The 16,625-nt window shown below is 35.8% G+C and overlaps 1 protein-coding gene across 3 annotated transcripts in view; it reads right to left on the bottom strand.

Annotated features, from left to right (window-relative positions):
• The window catches only part of SLF1 (SMC5-SMC6 complex localization factor 1), a gene marked incomplete at both ends in the record, with an annotated part of 67,045 nt that extends 51,860 nt beyond the window's left edge, over positions 1-15,185 (bottom strand). For all 3 annotated transcript variants that reach the window (XM_080695194.1, XM_080695195.1, XM_080695196.1), the window contains 3 exons: positions 12,672-12,912; positions 14,832-14,907; positions 15,072-15,185. In XM_080695194.1, coding sequence (XP_080551320.1) covers positions 12,672-12,912; positions 14,832-14,907; positions 15,072-15,185 — 431 coding nt within the window. The remainder of the gene's footprint in view (positions 1-12,671; positions 12,913-14,831; positions 14,908-15,071) is intronic.
• Between the last annotated feature and the right edge of the window lie 1,440 nt (positions 15,186-16,625).

Genomic DNA, 16,625 nt, shown 5'->3' with positions numbered 1-16,625 from the left:
AGGATATTCCAGTTTATCTGTCAATCAGCTAATGAGGACCCTAATCAACCAAAGATCATCCACCCTAAGGCTGACCAGACCATCAGACGATCAGGAAGCACCTCAGGACTACTGGACTGAGCTCATCCACTATAAGACTGACCAGATCACCTGCCCACAATAAACTGCCTCAAGACTACCAGACTGAGCTCATCTTCACATACCTTTTCCAGCCCTCCCCTCACAAAAGTTCCCTATAAGAAGAGAACCCTGAACTTCCCAAAATGCCTTCCTCATCTTGAGGTGGCCTGCATTCTCTCTTGAATGTGTATTTCCTCCTCCTTTCCCCAAATTAACCTCAGTCTATGTCTCTAACTGGTGCGTGCTGAAATTCTTTTCCAACAGGTTAGCCAAGGACCCTGCAGATCCTGAATTCCTTAGCTGAGAGCTCACCCCAACAGGCCCAGGAGATACATACATACATACATACATACATACATACATACATAATCATATACATATATATACATACACATATATAAAACACACATACATACACACCACTTTTCTTGGAGGGGTTGAAGTAAAACTGGTAGAAGTAAAACCCGTCTATCTCTGGAAGGAGGGCAGAAAATGTTCTTTTGCCCAGCCCAGGAAAAGATCCATTGTGTCAAAATGAGGAAAACAAAAATTATCTGCTCTGAAGGAGGAACTAAAAGGTCACTTGGGCCCAGGATTTTGCATCACTACACAGCACAGAAATAATACTGAGGGAGAGTCCAGAAACTCTATTTCCCAAAATTCTGCCCACACATACAAGGCAGATTTTGACTGCTGGGAGTGGGGGATTGAAACACAATACTAAGAAAGCCCCAAGCTCAGGGACAATAACACAGAGAATGTTTACAACCAAAGCCTATCTAGCAGAACTAAGAATACATTTTTTCCATACCCATGGCCTGCAAATGAGTAACAAGACAGATGTGAAGAGTGTGAAGAGAGTCCTTCAGTAGTCTAGTAGTATGGGGATTTCCAAATGTTTGTGGCAGAACAAGACCCAAGGTCTGATGCTAAACACAAAGAAACCTGAAGCTCTCTGCTGTATGTGATAGTGGTGCACTGCAGGTGACTATAGTATCAGCAAAACCCAAACCCAGCATGTAGCTGACAGGATTAACTCAATCATCCATAAGAAAGGCCTTGTACAAATAGACCCTTTTCTCGATATAAGTATCAACCATCTTAGCCTCTACTATTCTTTTACATTTAATGTCTATTAAAAAGTAAAATATAAGTACAAGACATACAGAACAGACAAGAAAAAAATAAAAGTACAAACATTATCAAGTGATAACAGAATTGAACTGGGCTTGGTGGCATATGCCTGTAATTATAGTACTTGGGGGGGTTGAGACAAGAGGACCACAGGTTTGAAGCTAGCATGTGATAACTAAGAGAGACCTTGTTTCAAAATTCAAAACAATTTTAAGTGCTAGAGGTATAGCCTCAGTACAAGAGCACCCCAGAGTTTAATCCCCAATGCCCATCCACCCAACCAATAATATAGACTGAGAGATGATTCAGATGTTGAAATTAAAACTGATAGGACTTCCGGGAAGATGGCGACGGAGAAAAGCGGGGCTTACAAGCCCCGTTAACAACCAATCTCTATTACCACAAAATCAGTGCCTTTCATAGCCAGAAAACACCATCAGCAGAGAAACAAAAAATGTAATTACAAGGGACAGAGAAAAAGAGGGCTGGATAAACCAGAAAGAAACCAGACAGCAGTGCTGCAGCTGGAGCCGCAGCGCGAAGCGGTAGGCGCCATTTTCCCTTGCAGCACCAGGACCCAGAGAGGAGGGGAACTTATAACAGAGCTCAGAACCAGAGCGGAGATAAGCCGGCATCACGCTCGAGGATGTGACGGCAGCAGCGACTTCACCAGACGGCTCTAGACCAACGCACTCAACAGCCCACCAGGCTCCAGAGAGGAGCGGCGGACAGCGGGCCGAGGTGAGCCGCTGCGGATAAGCCGGGAGTAATTTGGCAGATTTCTCGGCTCAGGAAGCATCTAAAGCTCCCAGAGGCTGGGCTCAGCACACCCTGCAGGGACTCAGAGCAGAGATCAAAAACAGAAAAGAAATATGCCAGACTCATGGCCGAGGGCATAGCAGCGGCGCCATATTGCCACCGGCAGCAGCAGCAGCGAATTCACCGAGTCCACTACAGCTCCATCTGCGCACTCAACAACAGTGAGTCTAATTGTGGCCCCTAGAGGAGAAATCCCAGTACTGTACTCCCAGGGACTTGACCCAGTGGGGGAGTGGCGGTGTCAGAGATATCACACCATAGGAGAATGCCCAACCTGGCACCCCACCATGGTCTAAAGCAGCCTCGATTGACTCCCTGGGTCTGAGACTGCGATACAACCAAGTAAAGGAGTAGTGGGGACTGAGATACCACAGACTCGAGATCCAGAGCACCTTAAGTGAAGTCATAGTGACCCAAGAGAAGAACCCAGAGAAAGCACAAACTCCCGAAATCATGGGAAAGAGGAATAACAATGGAGCAATGAATGCCCACAACCCCATAACATCAGAACCTGATAAAACAGAAATTCAGAGATTTCTAGAAGATCAAATCAGGAAATAATACTGTAGATCAAACTATAGAAATATTAGAGGTGTTTCAAAAAGAATTCAGAGAGAGCCAAAAAGAGATAAAGGATGCAATTAATGAAGTAAAGGCCTCAATTAAAAGTACAAACAACCAATTAGACCACATGGAGAATAGAATCTCCCTCTTAGAAGATGATCATTCAAAAACTGAATGCATGGTTTCTAATCTAGAAAAAAATATCCGACAGCAGGAATCTGACATTGAAGAAATATGGGCCCATTTTAAGAGAGCTAACCTAAGAATAATTGGAATAGAGGAGGGAAAAGAAGGTGAAACCAAAGGGATCAACAATCTCTTCAAGGAAGTAATAGCAGAAAGAGAAAGAGGTCGATACACAGGTCCAGGAAACTTATAGAACTCCCTTTAGAGAGGATCAGAGAAGAGGATTCCTACACCACATAATTGTCAAAATGACCAATGTGGAAGCCAAGCAGAGAATCTTAAAGGCAACAAAAACAAAGGGCCAAGTGACATTCAGAGGCAAACCAACTGGAATCACTCCAGACTTCCCATACCAAGTCATGAGAGCCAGAAGGGCTTGGAGTAACATATTCCAAACTCTAAAAGAAAATAACTTCCAGCCAAAAATTTCCTACCCAGCAAAACTTTCTATCAAATTAGATGGGGAAATAAGAAGCTTCCACGACAAACAGAAACTGAAGGAATTTATGTCTTCAAAACCAGCGCTAGAAAAAATACTCAGAGATTGACTACAAAGAAGAAATAGGTAATACACACCAGAACCAGAGAAACAAGATTTTCCATCCAACAGACAACTAAGACTGGTTATCTCTGAAGATTCATTATTTATGCTAGTCTTTTACCTATCTCTAAATTGTATTGTTTGCCTTTATTGTTGCTAATTTTTAGGATGTCTAGTTGGAATATTAATATACCTTCAGATATAACATTTGGAAATATTTTATCCCATTCTATCAGTAACTTTTAGCTGTTTACATTGTCTTTGGATATACAATATTTTTTTATTTTTTAGGGAGTTTGTTGCCTGTGCTATTGAAATCATATCCAAGAAATCACTGCCAATTTCAATGTTGTGAGGTTTTATGACCCAGATTTTCTTCTTTTTTTATTTTATTTTTTTTTCTTTTAACAATTTTTTATTGAACATAAATAGTATACATTTAAACTATATTTGGTGCCCTCTCCCCCTGCCCTCATTTTCCCTTCCCCCCTCCCACCAATCTCACCAAATACAGGAATCAACTCAAGATGGATCAAAGACTTAGAAATTAGACCTGAGACTGTGAAGTTAGTAGAGGAGAGCATAGGTTCAACACTACAACATATTGGCACAGGCAGTAACTTTCTCAACAAAACCTCCAAAGCTCAGGAAATTAAAGCAAGAATAAACAAGTGGGATAACATCAAACTAAAAAGTTTCTTCTCATCAAAGGAAACTATCAATAATCTAAAGAGGAAGCCTACAGAATGGGAAAGGATCTTTACCAGTCACCATTCTGATAGGGGGCTAATATCCAGAATATACAAAGAGGTCAAAAGACTCTACACTAGCAAAACAAACAACCCAATCAAGAAATGGGCAAATGAACTAAATAGACACTTCACAAAAGAAGAGATACAAAGGGCTAATAGATACATGAAAAGATGTTCTTCATCACTGGCCATCTCGAGATGCAAATCAAAACTACACTGAGATTCCATCTAACCCCAGTCAGAGTGGCAAGCATAAAGAAATCAAACAACAAATGCTGGCGAGGATGTGGGGAAAGAGGAACTCTTCTATACTATTGGTGGGAATGCAAACTAGTTCAACCACTATGGAGATCTGTGTGGAGATTCCTAAGAAAGGTGGGAATAGATCCACCATCTGATCCAGCTATACCACTCCTGGGTATCTTTCTAAAGGGGTTGAATTCAGAGAAATATAGCAACATATGCATACCTATGTTCATAGCAACACAATTTGTAATAGCCAAAATATGGAACCCACCCAGATCACCATCAACAGATGAATGGATAGCAAAACTGTGGGAAATACACACAATGGAATTCTATTCAGCCATAAAGAAGAACAAAATTATATCATTTGCAAGAAGATGGAAAGCCCTGGAGAACATTATGTTAAGTGAGGTCAGCCAAGCACAGAAGGAGAAGATACATATGTTTCCTCTAATATGCCCAAACTAGGAAACACAAAGGATACCAGTGGGACTCCAGATAATGGAGGGGAAATACCAGCAAAGTTTGAATGGAAAGATAGGAGAGGAGGAAGGCTGATCATAATTAATGAGGGTCTACATCTGAACATGTGTAAAATTATGAATAAGACATGGTTAACCTGGACAACCATATTTTCTTCTAAAAGTTTAAAGATTTATATTTAGGTCTTTTATTTATTTTGAGTTAATATTTGTATATGGTGTTAGGTAAGGGTCCAATTTTATTCTTTTTCATGTAATTATTATTTTTCAACCATATTTAGTTAAAAGATTAGTATTTCCTCCACCAAATGTTCGTAGAAACCTTATCAAAAATAACTTGACAATACATGGAAGAATTTATCTCTAGGCTTTTATTTTACTCCAATGGTTTATATATCTGCCTTTAGAACAGTACTATACTGTTTCAATTATTGTAGCTTTATATGGTTTGAAATCAGAAAATATATATCTTCTAGCTTTGTTCTTCTTCAAGATTGTTTTGGGTACCTAGAGTCCATATTCCATATCAGGATAGATTTTTTCTGAAAAATAAATAAATAAATAAATGTATGATAGTTTCACCTAAAAAAAAAAGAAAGAAAAAATATTCTCTGGTAAGAAAGAAAGCAAAAAGAAATATTGAAATGTTATCTCTAAGTCATCAAAAGCTTGGTATCAGACAAATGAAACTGTTATGTGAGATTATCATCATTAATATTGGATAAATTGCTATAAAACTAGATGTCAACCACTGAGCCAAGCATGGGAAGGAGGGATGGGGAGGGAACGGGGTGGGGATAGGATAGGGGCTAACTGGGCGATGTGTGCATGTATGTCTACAAAAGTATTTTCTTTATACCATTATGATGTATGAATACAGTGCACCAATAAAAAAAAAGATGAAAAAAAAGAAAAAAAAAGAAATTAAAAGTGACTTCTAAATTACTGTGACTTAAAAGAATCTAATGAAACAGGCAGGCAAAATGCAAAAACAGATGAGGAATTCAGCAAGGTCCAGTGGAAGGAACAGAAATAAAGGGCCCTAGCCAGATATAGTGGGAGACTGAGACAGAAGGATCTCAGGTTCATAGCCAGCCTCAGCTACTTAGTGAGGCCCTCTGCAATTTAGTGAGACCCTGTATCAAAATAAAATAGGGCTGGGGGTATAGCTCAGAGGCAGAATGCTTCTGGGTTTAATCTCTAATACCAAAAAAAAAAAAAAAAAAAAAAGAAGAAAGAAAAAGAAAAGAAAGGGCCCTGTATTAAGAGAAAAAATGTACTTAAAGATAGGTTAATAGGCCAGTAGAAATTATCCAAACTAAAATACAAAACTTAAAAAAATAAGTGTATGAAATAACTGTGGAATAGAACAAAATCTCTAAAATACATGTAATGTGCTTCCAGTTATATTCGGGTCAAGAATATTGCTGCTTAATAGATAAAGAAAAGCCAGGCATGGTGTGGCACATGCTTGTAATTCAAGTACTTGCGAGGCTGAGACAGGAAGACTGCAGGTTTGCGGCCAGCTTTAGGTACTTAGTGAGGCCCTCTGTAACCTAGTGAGATCCTGTTTGAAAATAAAGAACAAAAAAATAAGGCTGAGGGTGTAGCTGGGAGGTAGAATGCCCTTGGGTTCAATCCCCAGTACTACAAAATAAGTAAAATAAATAAATAAACAAATAAGAGAGAAATAGACTTAAGTGTCCTTAAAAAGTTGTGCAATAGCAAACTGGCAAGTGAATATCTGCACTTATTGTAAAAAAAATTAAACAAAATATATGCAAGAAAAAAACAACACAAAAGAATGCATAAAGGCTAATGGCTGAATATTATCCATAATTAATAAGACCAAAAATTAAAAATTCTTGCATATACAAGACACACATAGAAACCCAACCAAAACAAATACACAGCAGAATCAAACTGTTAAAAGCCAAAGGTCAGAGCCAGGTATGGTGGTGCAGGAGACAGAAGGATTGCAGGTTGAAATCCGCCTCAGCAATTCAGTGGGGCCCTCAGCCATGAAGCAAGACAATGTTTAAAAATAATAAAATAGTGCTGAAGGTATACCTTGGAGGTAGAATGCCCCTGAGTCTAATCCCTAGCACCATGAACATACAACATGATACACAGACAAAGCTCAGGAGAAAATCTTGAAGGGAATCAGAAAAAAATAAATTATGCACAAAAGAAAAAAACAAGATAAAAGAATGACAATTGACTTCTCATCAAAACCATACAAACAGAAATTGTTTTATTTGTGTTTTTTCTGACTGACTGGCTATAAATGTGGCTTCCCACAATTCCATTCTCAGGTTCAATTAATTTGCTATCGCAGCTCACATAACTTAGACACTTATTTTTGTTTACCTTACAGGATACTTGAAAAGCATATGAATGAAGAGATGCATAGGAAAAGAGATGTGGAAAGGGGTATAGAGCTTCTATACCTTCTCCAAACAAAACAGCTATTAAAAAAAAAAAAAAAAAACTCCATGTTTGGCTATCAAGAAGCTCTCTGAAGACTCCTTATTATAGAAATTAGTTAGTTCTTACCTATCAATTATTAACTTAAATGCAAATTGATTAAATTTTCCAATCAAAAGGCAAGGAGAGGCCAAACAGATTTAAACACAACTATATGCTGCTTATAAGAGTCTTACTTCAATTTTTATGAACACACATAGTGTCCAAATAGATTTAAAAAAAAAAAACACAACATGATCCAACTATATGCTGCTTATATAAGAGTCTTACTTCATGTTTTAAGAACGAACATGGAGGCCGGTGCTGGGGTCAGCAAGGTTGGGATCGGTACCTGCCATTTGGTGAGGCTGTAGCTGGAGCCAGCAAGGCTGAGATAGGAGCTAGCCTAAAGACAAGGCCGGTGCTGGGGCCCCTGAGGCTGGGATCAGAGCCTGCCATGAGACAAGGCTGGTACTGGAGCCAGTGAGGCCGGGAACAGAGTCTACCGGGTGCCCAAGCCGGTGCTGGGGCCTTCAAGTGTGGGATTGGAACTTATAAAGCGGCATACACAAAGAAATATCACAGAAAATACAAAAAAATTGGATGTTCTCCCTAATATGCAAAACTAGGAAGAAACGGGTAATAGGAGGGAATCTAATGAAAGAAGGGGCCCTATGGAGGAGCAATTAAGGCGACCACTCAGAGGGGATGGGATGGGATGGGGGAAGATGGAATCTCTTTAAAGCACATGATGTACGTAAATAAATATATCAATATTAAACACGAAATCAAGCATGAGATTGAGGGAGGGCAAGGGAGTGGGATGGGGATTGGATAAAGGTCGATTGGATGATATTTATTTGGATATTCTAACAAGTCTTGTATTCCATTGTGATATTTGACTACAATGCACCAATAAAAATATATTTAAAAAAAAAGAACGAACAAAGATTGAAAATGAGGGTTAAGCTAGGCATGGTGACACATGTTTGTAATCCCAGTACTTGGGAGGTTGAAACAGAAGGATTCCATGTTCATGGCCAGCCTCATCTACTTAGTGAGGCACTCCACAGCTTAGTAAGACTCTCTTTCAAAATAAAGAATAAATAAAGGACTGGGGTGTAGCTTGGAGGTAAAATGCCTATGATTTCCATCCCTAGTACAACAAAACAAAAACAAAAACAAACAAAAATACCCAGAAGGGCTAGGTACGCATTAGACAAAAAAACACTTCAAGAAAAACCTATAAAAAAGAGACAAAGAAGGTCATTATGTAATGATTTAAAAGTCAATTTGACCAGAGGACATAATAAATAAAAATTAATAAAAAGGAAAAATTAAAAGATAAAAAGGAAGAAATAAATTGCAATAAAATAAAGGAGACTTTGATATACCACTGCAACAATGGAGAGATAATAGAGACAGAAAATTAAAAAGAAAAAACTATACTTTAGACCAAATGGACCTAACAAGACATATTCATAACATTCCATCCAAAACTACAGAATGCACATTCTTCTGAATGTAAACAGAGAACATTATCCATGATAGATCTTATGTTATAGCACAAAACATGTCTGAACATACTTAAGAGGACTAAAATCATTATCAATCATATTTTCTGACTACAAAGGTATAAAATCAGAAATCAATACAATAGGCAAACTCTTTGAAAAATCATTAACTAGTAGTAACTAAATACACTCTAGAACAACCAAGAGGTCAAAGAAGAAATAAAAATATATTACTCAGGGCTGGGGATATAGGTCAGTGGTAGAATGATTTATCTAGTATATGTGAAGCCTTGGGGTCAATACCCAGCACTTTGGAGGGGGGATGTTGAGATAAACAATAATGAAAACACTATATGACAAAACTTATGGGATGCAGCAAAAATTAGTCTAAAGGGGAAGTTTACAGTAATAAATGACTAATAAGAAATTTGTTCAAGTAAAAAACCTAATGTCGTACCTCAAGGAACTAGAAAATGAACAAACTAAACCGAAAGTTAGCACAATAAAGGGACTACCAAAGATCGGAATAGAAATAAAGACATTAGGAAACAAAAAACAAAAAAAAAAGAAAAGAAAAGAAATAAAATCAATGAAACCAACTCAATTTTTTTAAATGATAAAATTGACAAATCATTAGCTAGACTAAGAAAAAAAAAGATTCAAATGAATAAACTCAGAATAAAAAAAATCACAAATGATACCACAAAAATACAATGGACCATAAGAGGCTTTAATGAACAAAACCTATCAAGACTGAACCGTGAATATAACACCTAAAGAGACCAATAACAAATAGTGAGATTGAATCAATAATAAAGTTTGTAGTCAAATAAAAGTCCAGGATCATAAAATTTCACTTCTGTATTCTACACTCACAAAATCCCTACTGATTCTTCTTAAACTATTCCACAAAAGCGAGGAAAGAATCCTTTCAACCATGTAATTCCACAAGAGCTGCATTATCCTGATGCCTATTACAGAAAAGGACACAACAACAAAACCTATAAGCCAGTATCTTTAATGAACATAGATATAAAAATTCTCAATAAAATATTAACAAACTGAATCCACAGGACTTTAAAAAGACCATTCACAATTACTTTGTGGAATCTATTCCAGAAAATCAAGGAGGGTTTAACATTTGCAAAACCATAAACATAATATGCCACATTAACAAAATACAGAACAAAAATCACATATTTCCACTGAGATGGAAAAAGTGTTTGGCAATATTCAACATCCTTCATGATAAAAATCCTAAATAAACTGGGCGTGGTGACCCACGCTTGTAAGCTCAGTACTTGGGAGACTGAGAGAGGAGGATGGCATGTTCAGGAACATTCTCAGTGACTTAGTGAGACCCTGATTCCAAGTAAAAAATAAAATAGGTCTGGGGGTATACCCCAGAGGTAGAAAGTCCTGTGGTTCCACCTCCAGTACCAAAATGAAACAAAACACAAATCTGCGTAAATAAGGTATAGAAGAAACATACCTCAATACCATATAGGACAAAACCACAGCTAACACTATATAGAATAGGGAAAAACTGTAAGCTTTCCTTCTATGATCTGGAACAGGACAAGTATGCACACTTTCACCACTTTTTTCAACACAAAACTAGAGGCCCTGTCCAGAGCAATTAGTCAAGAGAAAAAAACAAACAATATCCAAACTGAAAAGAAGACAAACTGTTCAGTTTTGCAGGTGAAGTACAATTTATTTCATGAATACAAGTTTGGTTAAACATTTGAGAATCAATCTGTTAATTCACCATATTAAAAGATGAAGAGAAAAACATTATCTCAATGGACACAGATACAAATACTTAATATATTTCAAAAGCTTCCCAAAACACAAAATACATAGGAATAAATTTAATAAAATATGTACAGGAGTTAAACAATGAAAATTATTATTTTATTTTGTGGTACTGGAGATTGAACCCAAGTGCATTCTCCCTCCAAGCTTTACCCCCATCCCTATTTTGTATTTTTTATTTTAAAACAAGATCTCACCAAGTTGCAGAAAGCCTCACTAAGTAGCTGAGGGTGTCCAAAAAACACGATCCTCTTGTCTCAGCCTCCCAAGTACTGGGATTACACACTTGTGCCACTATGCCTGGCTCAATGAAAATTATTTAACATTAATGAAACTAAAGAGCACCTGAAGTCCACTGATAGAACGACTCAATATCATTAAGAACATATTTCTTCCCGTAGATAAAATACAATCCAAATGAAAATCCTAGCTTGCTTTTTTAAACAAACTGATTCTAAAATGTATATAAAAATACTAATAATTCAGAATCAGCAAAACAATTTTCAAAAAGACAAAGTTGGAGGACTCACACTACTTTTCTTCAAGACTAACTATAAAAAAAGACAAAGTTGGAGGACTCACACTACTTTTCTTCAAGACTAACTATAAAGCTACAAAAATTAAAACAGTTTGGGATGGTATATGGCCAACATATCAATCAGTAGAACAAACAGAAGTCGAAAAAATAGACCATACATATATGGTCAATTGATTTTTGACAATAGTGCCAAAGTAACTGCAGAGTAACTGAAACTTTCTTCTACTGCTACTGAGAATATAAAATGGTACAGCTACTGTGAAAAACAATTTGACATTTTCTTATACTGTTAAATACATAATTGCCATTTGAGCTAGCAATTTCATTACTAGATTTCTAACAAAAATGAAAACATGTCTACCATAAATACTTTCATTCAAATGTTCAAAGCAGCTTTACTTAAATTGGTAAAAGTTAAAAAAAAACTCTTAATGTTCATCAACAGGTAAACTGATATTTCCATAAAGCAGAATAATAATCAGCATCAATAACCAATGAAATGTTGTCACATGCAACAATATAGATTGAATTTCAAAAATATGGTCCTAGCCAGGCATGGTGGCGCATGCTTGTAATCCCTGCACTTGGGAGGCTGAGACAGGAGGATCGCGCAGGTTCGAAACCAGCCTCAGCTGGTTTAAGAGACCCTGTTTCCAAATAAAATAAACAATTTTCAAAAAGACAAAGTTGGAGGACTCACACTACTTTTCTTCAAGACTAACTATAAAGCTACAAAAATTAAAACAGTTTGGGATGGTATATGGCCAACATATCAATCAGTAGAACAAACAGAAGTCGAAAAATAGACCATACATATATGGTCAATTGATTTAAACTTCCAAAGACACAAGAAAATATTATAAGATAATGTAAATATTACAGATCTTGATATAGTGAGGGTAATATGGGTATATAAGTTTATCCAAACTCATCAAAATCTACACTTAAAATTGGCACATTTTGTTGTCCATAAAAAAGTTAATTTCCGTTAGTGACAAAAATATTCTCCCTCTAAAAAACAAAGTTATAGTCTTTATTGAAGAGGAAGGCTTTAAAAAATATATAAAAGACACAGTGAAATTAAATTCTAATAGAAACACTAATACCATAAAGACAGTACTATGTAAACTGAATAAAACTTTCTAAAACAATCTAATACTTTCCCAGCAAAAATCTAAAAGCTTAAAAACTAGAAAACAAGTATTTATCTCCTAATAATCATATTCTTTTTCTTTTGCTTGAATTTGCCAAAAGTACTATGGAAGCTAAAATAGAAATCAACAGAAAAATCTACAGCAATACCATAAAATGCATTTTGTTCTATTAACAATATAACACTTCTATAGCAGAATGGCTTACCTAGAAGATTAAAGACTAAATCACATTAATTTATATTTTGACTAGATTAATAATTGTAAATAAATACAAAGGAGTATTCAAGCAAAATGTTTCTTCATTCACTGCTTTAGTTTTTATGAGATCTCATCCTACCTTACAAGAGAATCACTTCGTTTATCAGCTCTGACAAGTAGGACAACTTTCCATCTGTGGAAAGCTCCTGGAGCACCAGTGCGTTTCAGCTCTTCACGCCATCTTTTAGGTGCAGATTGCATTTGAGGTGAATAATGGGAGTCTTTTTCAATTTTATATCCCCATTCATAAGTTGTTTCATCAAGCCATCTGCCACTTTTGGCACTATGAATTATATAGTCCTTAGTTAGTACCCACTTTCCTAAAAGAGAAATAAATTATCCATCACAAAAGACTCTTGGTTCTGATAAATGGTAAACAATAAAGATCAAATATCAAATAAAAGTCAAACTTTTTCTACATGAGATTCTGTGCGATACTGCTAACATTAACTTTTAACTATGTTCTAAATATTTGAAGTGAGGCCTATAACATCACTGAACATTGTATGTAATATTTCTGGTGACACATAATTATAATTTCAGATATTACTTAATGAAAAGCTTAAATCTAAAGCTTTAAAACACAAAATAAAATATAGTGTTATCTGACTTATTATTACTGATATTACTTACTTATGGGGATTAAGTTTATATTCTTCCTTGCTTGCTAAAATTTTTTCCAATAATGTTCAAAGCATTGCTATACTATGCCAAACAAATTTATTGATCTGAGAATTCTTCAGGCCAGTTAACAATATTCCATAGTTTCTTTATCTGGGCATCAATGATCTTTTAAACAGTTAGGTCAATATATGTTTTTATATGTGGAACTAGCAATGAATCAAAATTTTTTGTAAATTAATCAAAAAAATGATAAATTCAGCAGCACATGATGGCACATGCCTGTAATCCCAGTACTTGGGAGGCTGAGACAGGAGGATTGCAGATTTGAAGCCAGCATCAGCAATTTAGTGAGGCTCTCAGCAACCTGGCGAAATTGTTTCCAAATCAATTTAAAAAATCAGTCTAGGGTAGCTCAGAGGTGGAATGCCTTTGGGTTCAAATCCCAGTACCACATACACACACAAAAGATAAATTCATGCAAGTTACATAGTGTGTGTGTGTGTGTGTGTGTGTGTGTGTGTGTGTGTGTGTGTGTATGTGTGTGTGTATACTGGAAATGGATGGAACTCAGGTACAATCTACTTCTGAGATACCCTAGCTCTTTTTATTTGGAAACATGATTTTCACTTGGTTACTGACAGTATTATTAAATTGCTGAGGCTAGTCTTGAACCTGAGATCCTCCTGTCTCAGCCTCCCAAGTACTGGGATTACATGCATGAGTCACATTGCCCAGCCCAACTTCATTACACTTAAAAAAAAAAGGCAATCAGTGCCCAGTTTATCACAGTAGAGAAAGCTATGGCAGTAACAGTGTTAACAAAGAGAAAGAAGAGAAGACTAAGTTCTAATTAGAGTGTATACAAATTAGAAACACCAGGTGCTGTGTGCATGTATGCTACTATCACTCTAAACTACAATATGATGTGAGACTACAATGTTCCAATAAAAGTACACTGAAAAAATCAGATGACTATTGCTTTACAGCAATGATAGAAGGAGAAGCAGAACAAAAAACACTGATTATTTGCAATGATAGATCAAAGAAAAGAACTTGACTGAGAACAGATGAGGCTTCAAAACAGCTTATCTTTTGGCAGTCTATGCCAATCTTTTCATAAAAGCTTTGTTTTTTCTTATATAATACATATACTAAATCTTTGGTCAAGTAAATATATCTGACTATTTAATGTATTTTTCAACTGGGTACAGTAGTGCATGTCTATAATCCTAGTACTTTGGAGGCTGAGACTAGAGGAACCAGGCCAGTACATGGGAACTTAGCAAAACCCTGTTCTAAAATAAAAAAATAAAGAGATGAGGTGTAGCTCAGAGGTAGATTGTCCTCGGGTTCAATACCCAGTTGAACCACATACATACAAATTATATATTTTATATATATGTATTTAAATATATATTTATATATTTCATGTGTTACAAAGCTCAGAGGGATAATAAAGCAAAAGGTGTATCAAACACTTTCAGAAAAGTATCAGAAAAATAAACACTTATATTTGATATAATAAGCATGGTATCTTTCCAGAGACTAAAATAGTTTTTCTTTAACATGAAGACTTTTTACCCAAGGTTTAGAGAAAGGCAGTTAGCTCACTTACCTGCTGCACAAGCTGCTAAAAATTTTTCACTCTTACACAGACGTTCAGCTATAAGATGTGTACAATTTTTGTATTTCTAGAGAGAAAAATCCACAGGAAAAAAATATTACTAAGGTAAAATTTCCTTAATAACATTTTTTATTCTTATAACATCAAGCGAGTATTTTATCCTTCTTCAGTCAATATTTTAATTCTATTTTCAACTACACTTTGAATGTTTTTATATGTTTCTATACTCACCTCACTCTTAATAAAAGTGCAATCTAGTTTTAAAAGCAATTTGCCTAGAGCTTCCTTTTCTTCCATCTTAAATCCTGTCATTTGGATGATATGCTTTGGATTGCCATCTTCCATCTAACATATACACACAAAAAAGATAATACATGTTAAACATATTATTCACATTATTTTTTAACTATGAGTGCTAAAATAAAAACTAAAACTATTTACATATACAATAAATTAAATATGTAGGGCTTAACTGTAAATACTATATCATGTTAAATTTACTTACATACAGTGCTAATTTTAAAAGTTATCTTCTCAAAACATAATCTTAAGGTGAAATTTTTTTTTTCTGGCATGAACACTGAATGTTTGCATTACTACATTATACGCCACTAAAACATGAATATAATTCTTTGAAAATAAATATTATCTAAATATTACCATAATAATTGTTTTGTTATTAAAATAGTTTTTTTTTGTAAGAACTCTTGAAAGTAGTATACTTGTAGACAATGATGCAATCAGATATTGTACTGGTATATTTTTTCAAATAACTTTTTTAGTTTTTATACTTTGTCTCATATCATAATGTCATTCATTAAGGTGTTTGTGGAAACAGGGCATGGTGGCATATACCTGCAATCCCAGTACTTGAGAAGCTAAGACAGGAGAATTGCAGGTTCAAAGTCAGTTTCAGCAACTTTTGCAGGCCCTCAGAAACCCAATGAGATCATTTCTAAATAAATAAACATAACAAGCCGGGCGGGCCGGGCGTGGTGGCACACTCTTGTAATCCCAGCGGGTGCGCTTGGGAGGCAGAGACAGGAGGATCGTGCAGGTTCGAAGGCAGCCGTACTATCTTAAGAGACCCTGTTTCCAAATAAAAATATAAAAAATAGGTGTCTAGGAATGTAGGCCGGAGGTAGAAGGGTTTCCAGGAACCCTAGTACCACCAAAAAATAAAAAAAAATAACAATAGGACTGAGGGTGCTGCTAAGAGTACTCCTGATTTCAATACCCAGCACCACAAACATAAATATGTAAATTGTTTTGAACAGATATCAATAAAGAATATGTGAAAGTCACTGAAGAAGTTGCCAGAACTCATGGTCCCACATTTTTTTTTAGCTGCGCTACATATCTTTCCTTAACTTTGCTATATGTGTGTGTTCATTAATTTCATCATTTAGCAGGTAGACAAGAAAATTGTAGTTTTTATAAGGAACTTAATCCATATTTAAAGGTAATTCAAAAGACACCTGGTATTTGAGGTAGTTCAAAACTCATAGTACTTTTAGTTAGAAGAATATATAACTGTGTATGGACCCACATATATATATTTGGCAGTAGAAGGGATTGAACCCAGGGGTGATTTAACACTCAGCTCTTTGTAGTTTTAAAAGAGCTCTTTTTATAAAACAAAAACAAAACAAAAAAAATCCACACTTTCTTTTTTGAGACAGAGCAATCCCAGGCTGACTTTGAATTTGCAATGCTACGGCCTCGGCCTCCCCAGTACCTGAGATTATAGGTGTGCTGCACCTTGTCCAGCTAATTAAGATAATA

Source organism: Muscardinus avellanarius, assembly GCF_963383645.1.
Source record: "Muscardinus avellanarius genome assembly, chromosome: 1".
In the NCBI taxonomy this organism is placed as follows: domain Eukaryota; kingdom Metazoa; phylum Chordata; class Mammalia; order Rodentia; family Gliridae; genus Muscardinus; species Muscardinus avellanarius.
This window is presented reverse-complemented; position numbering and strand designations above follow the sequence as displayed.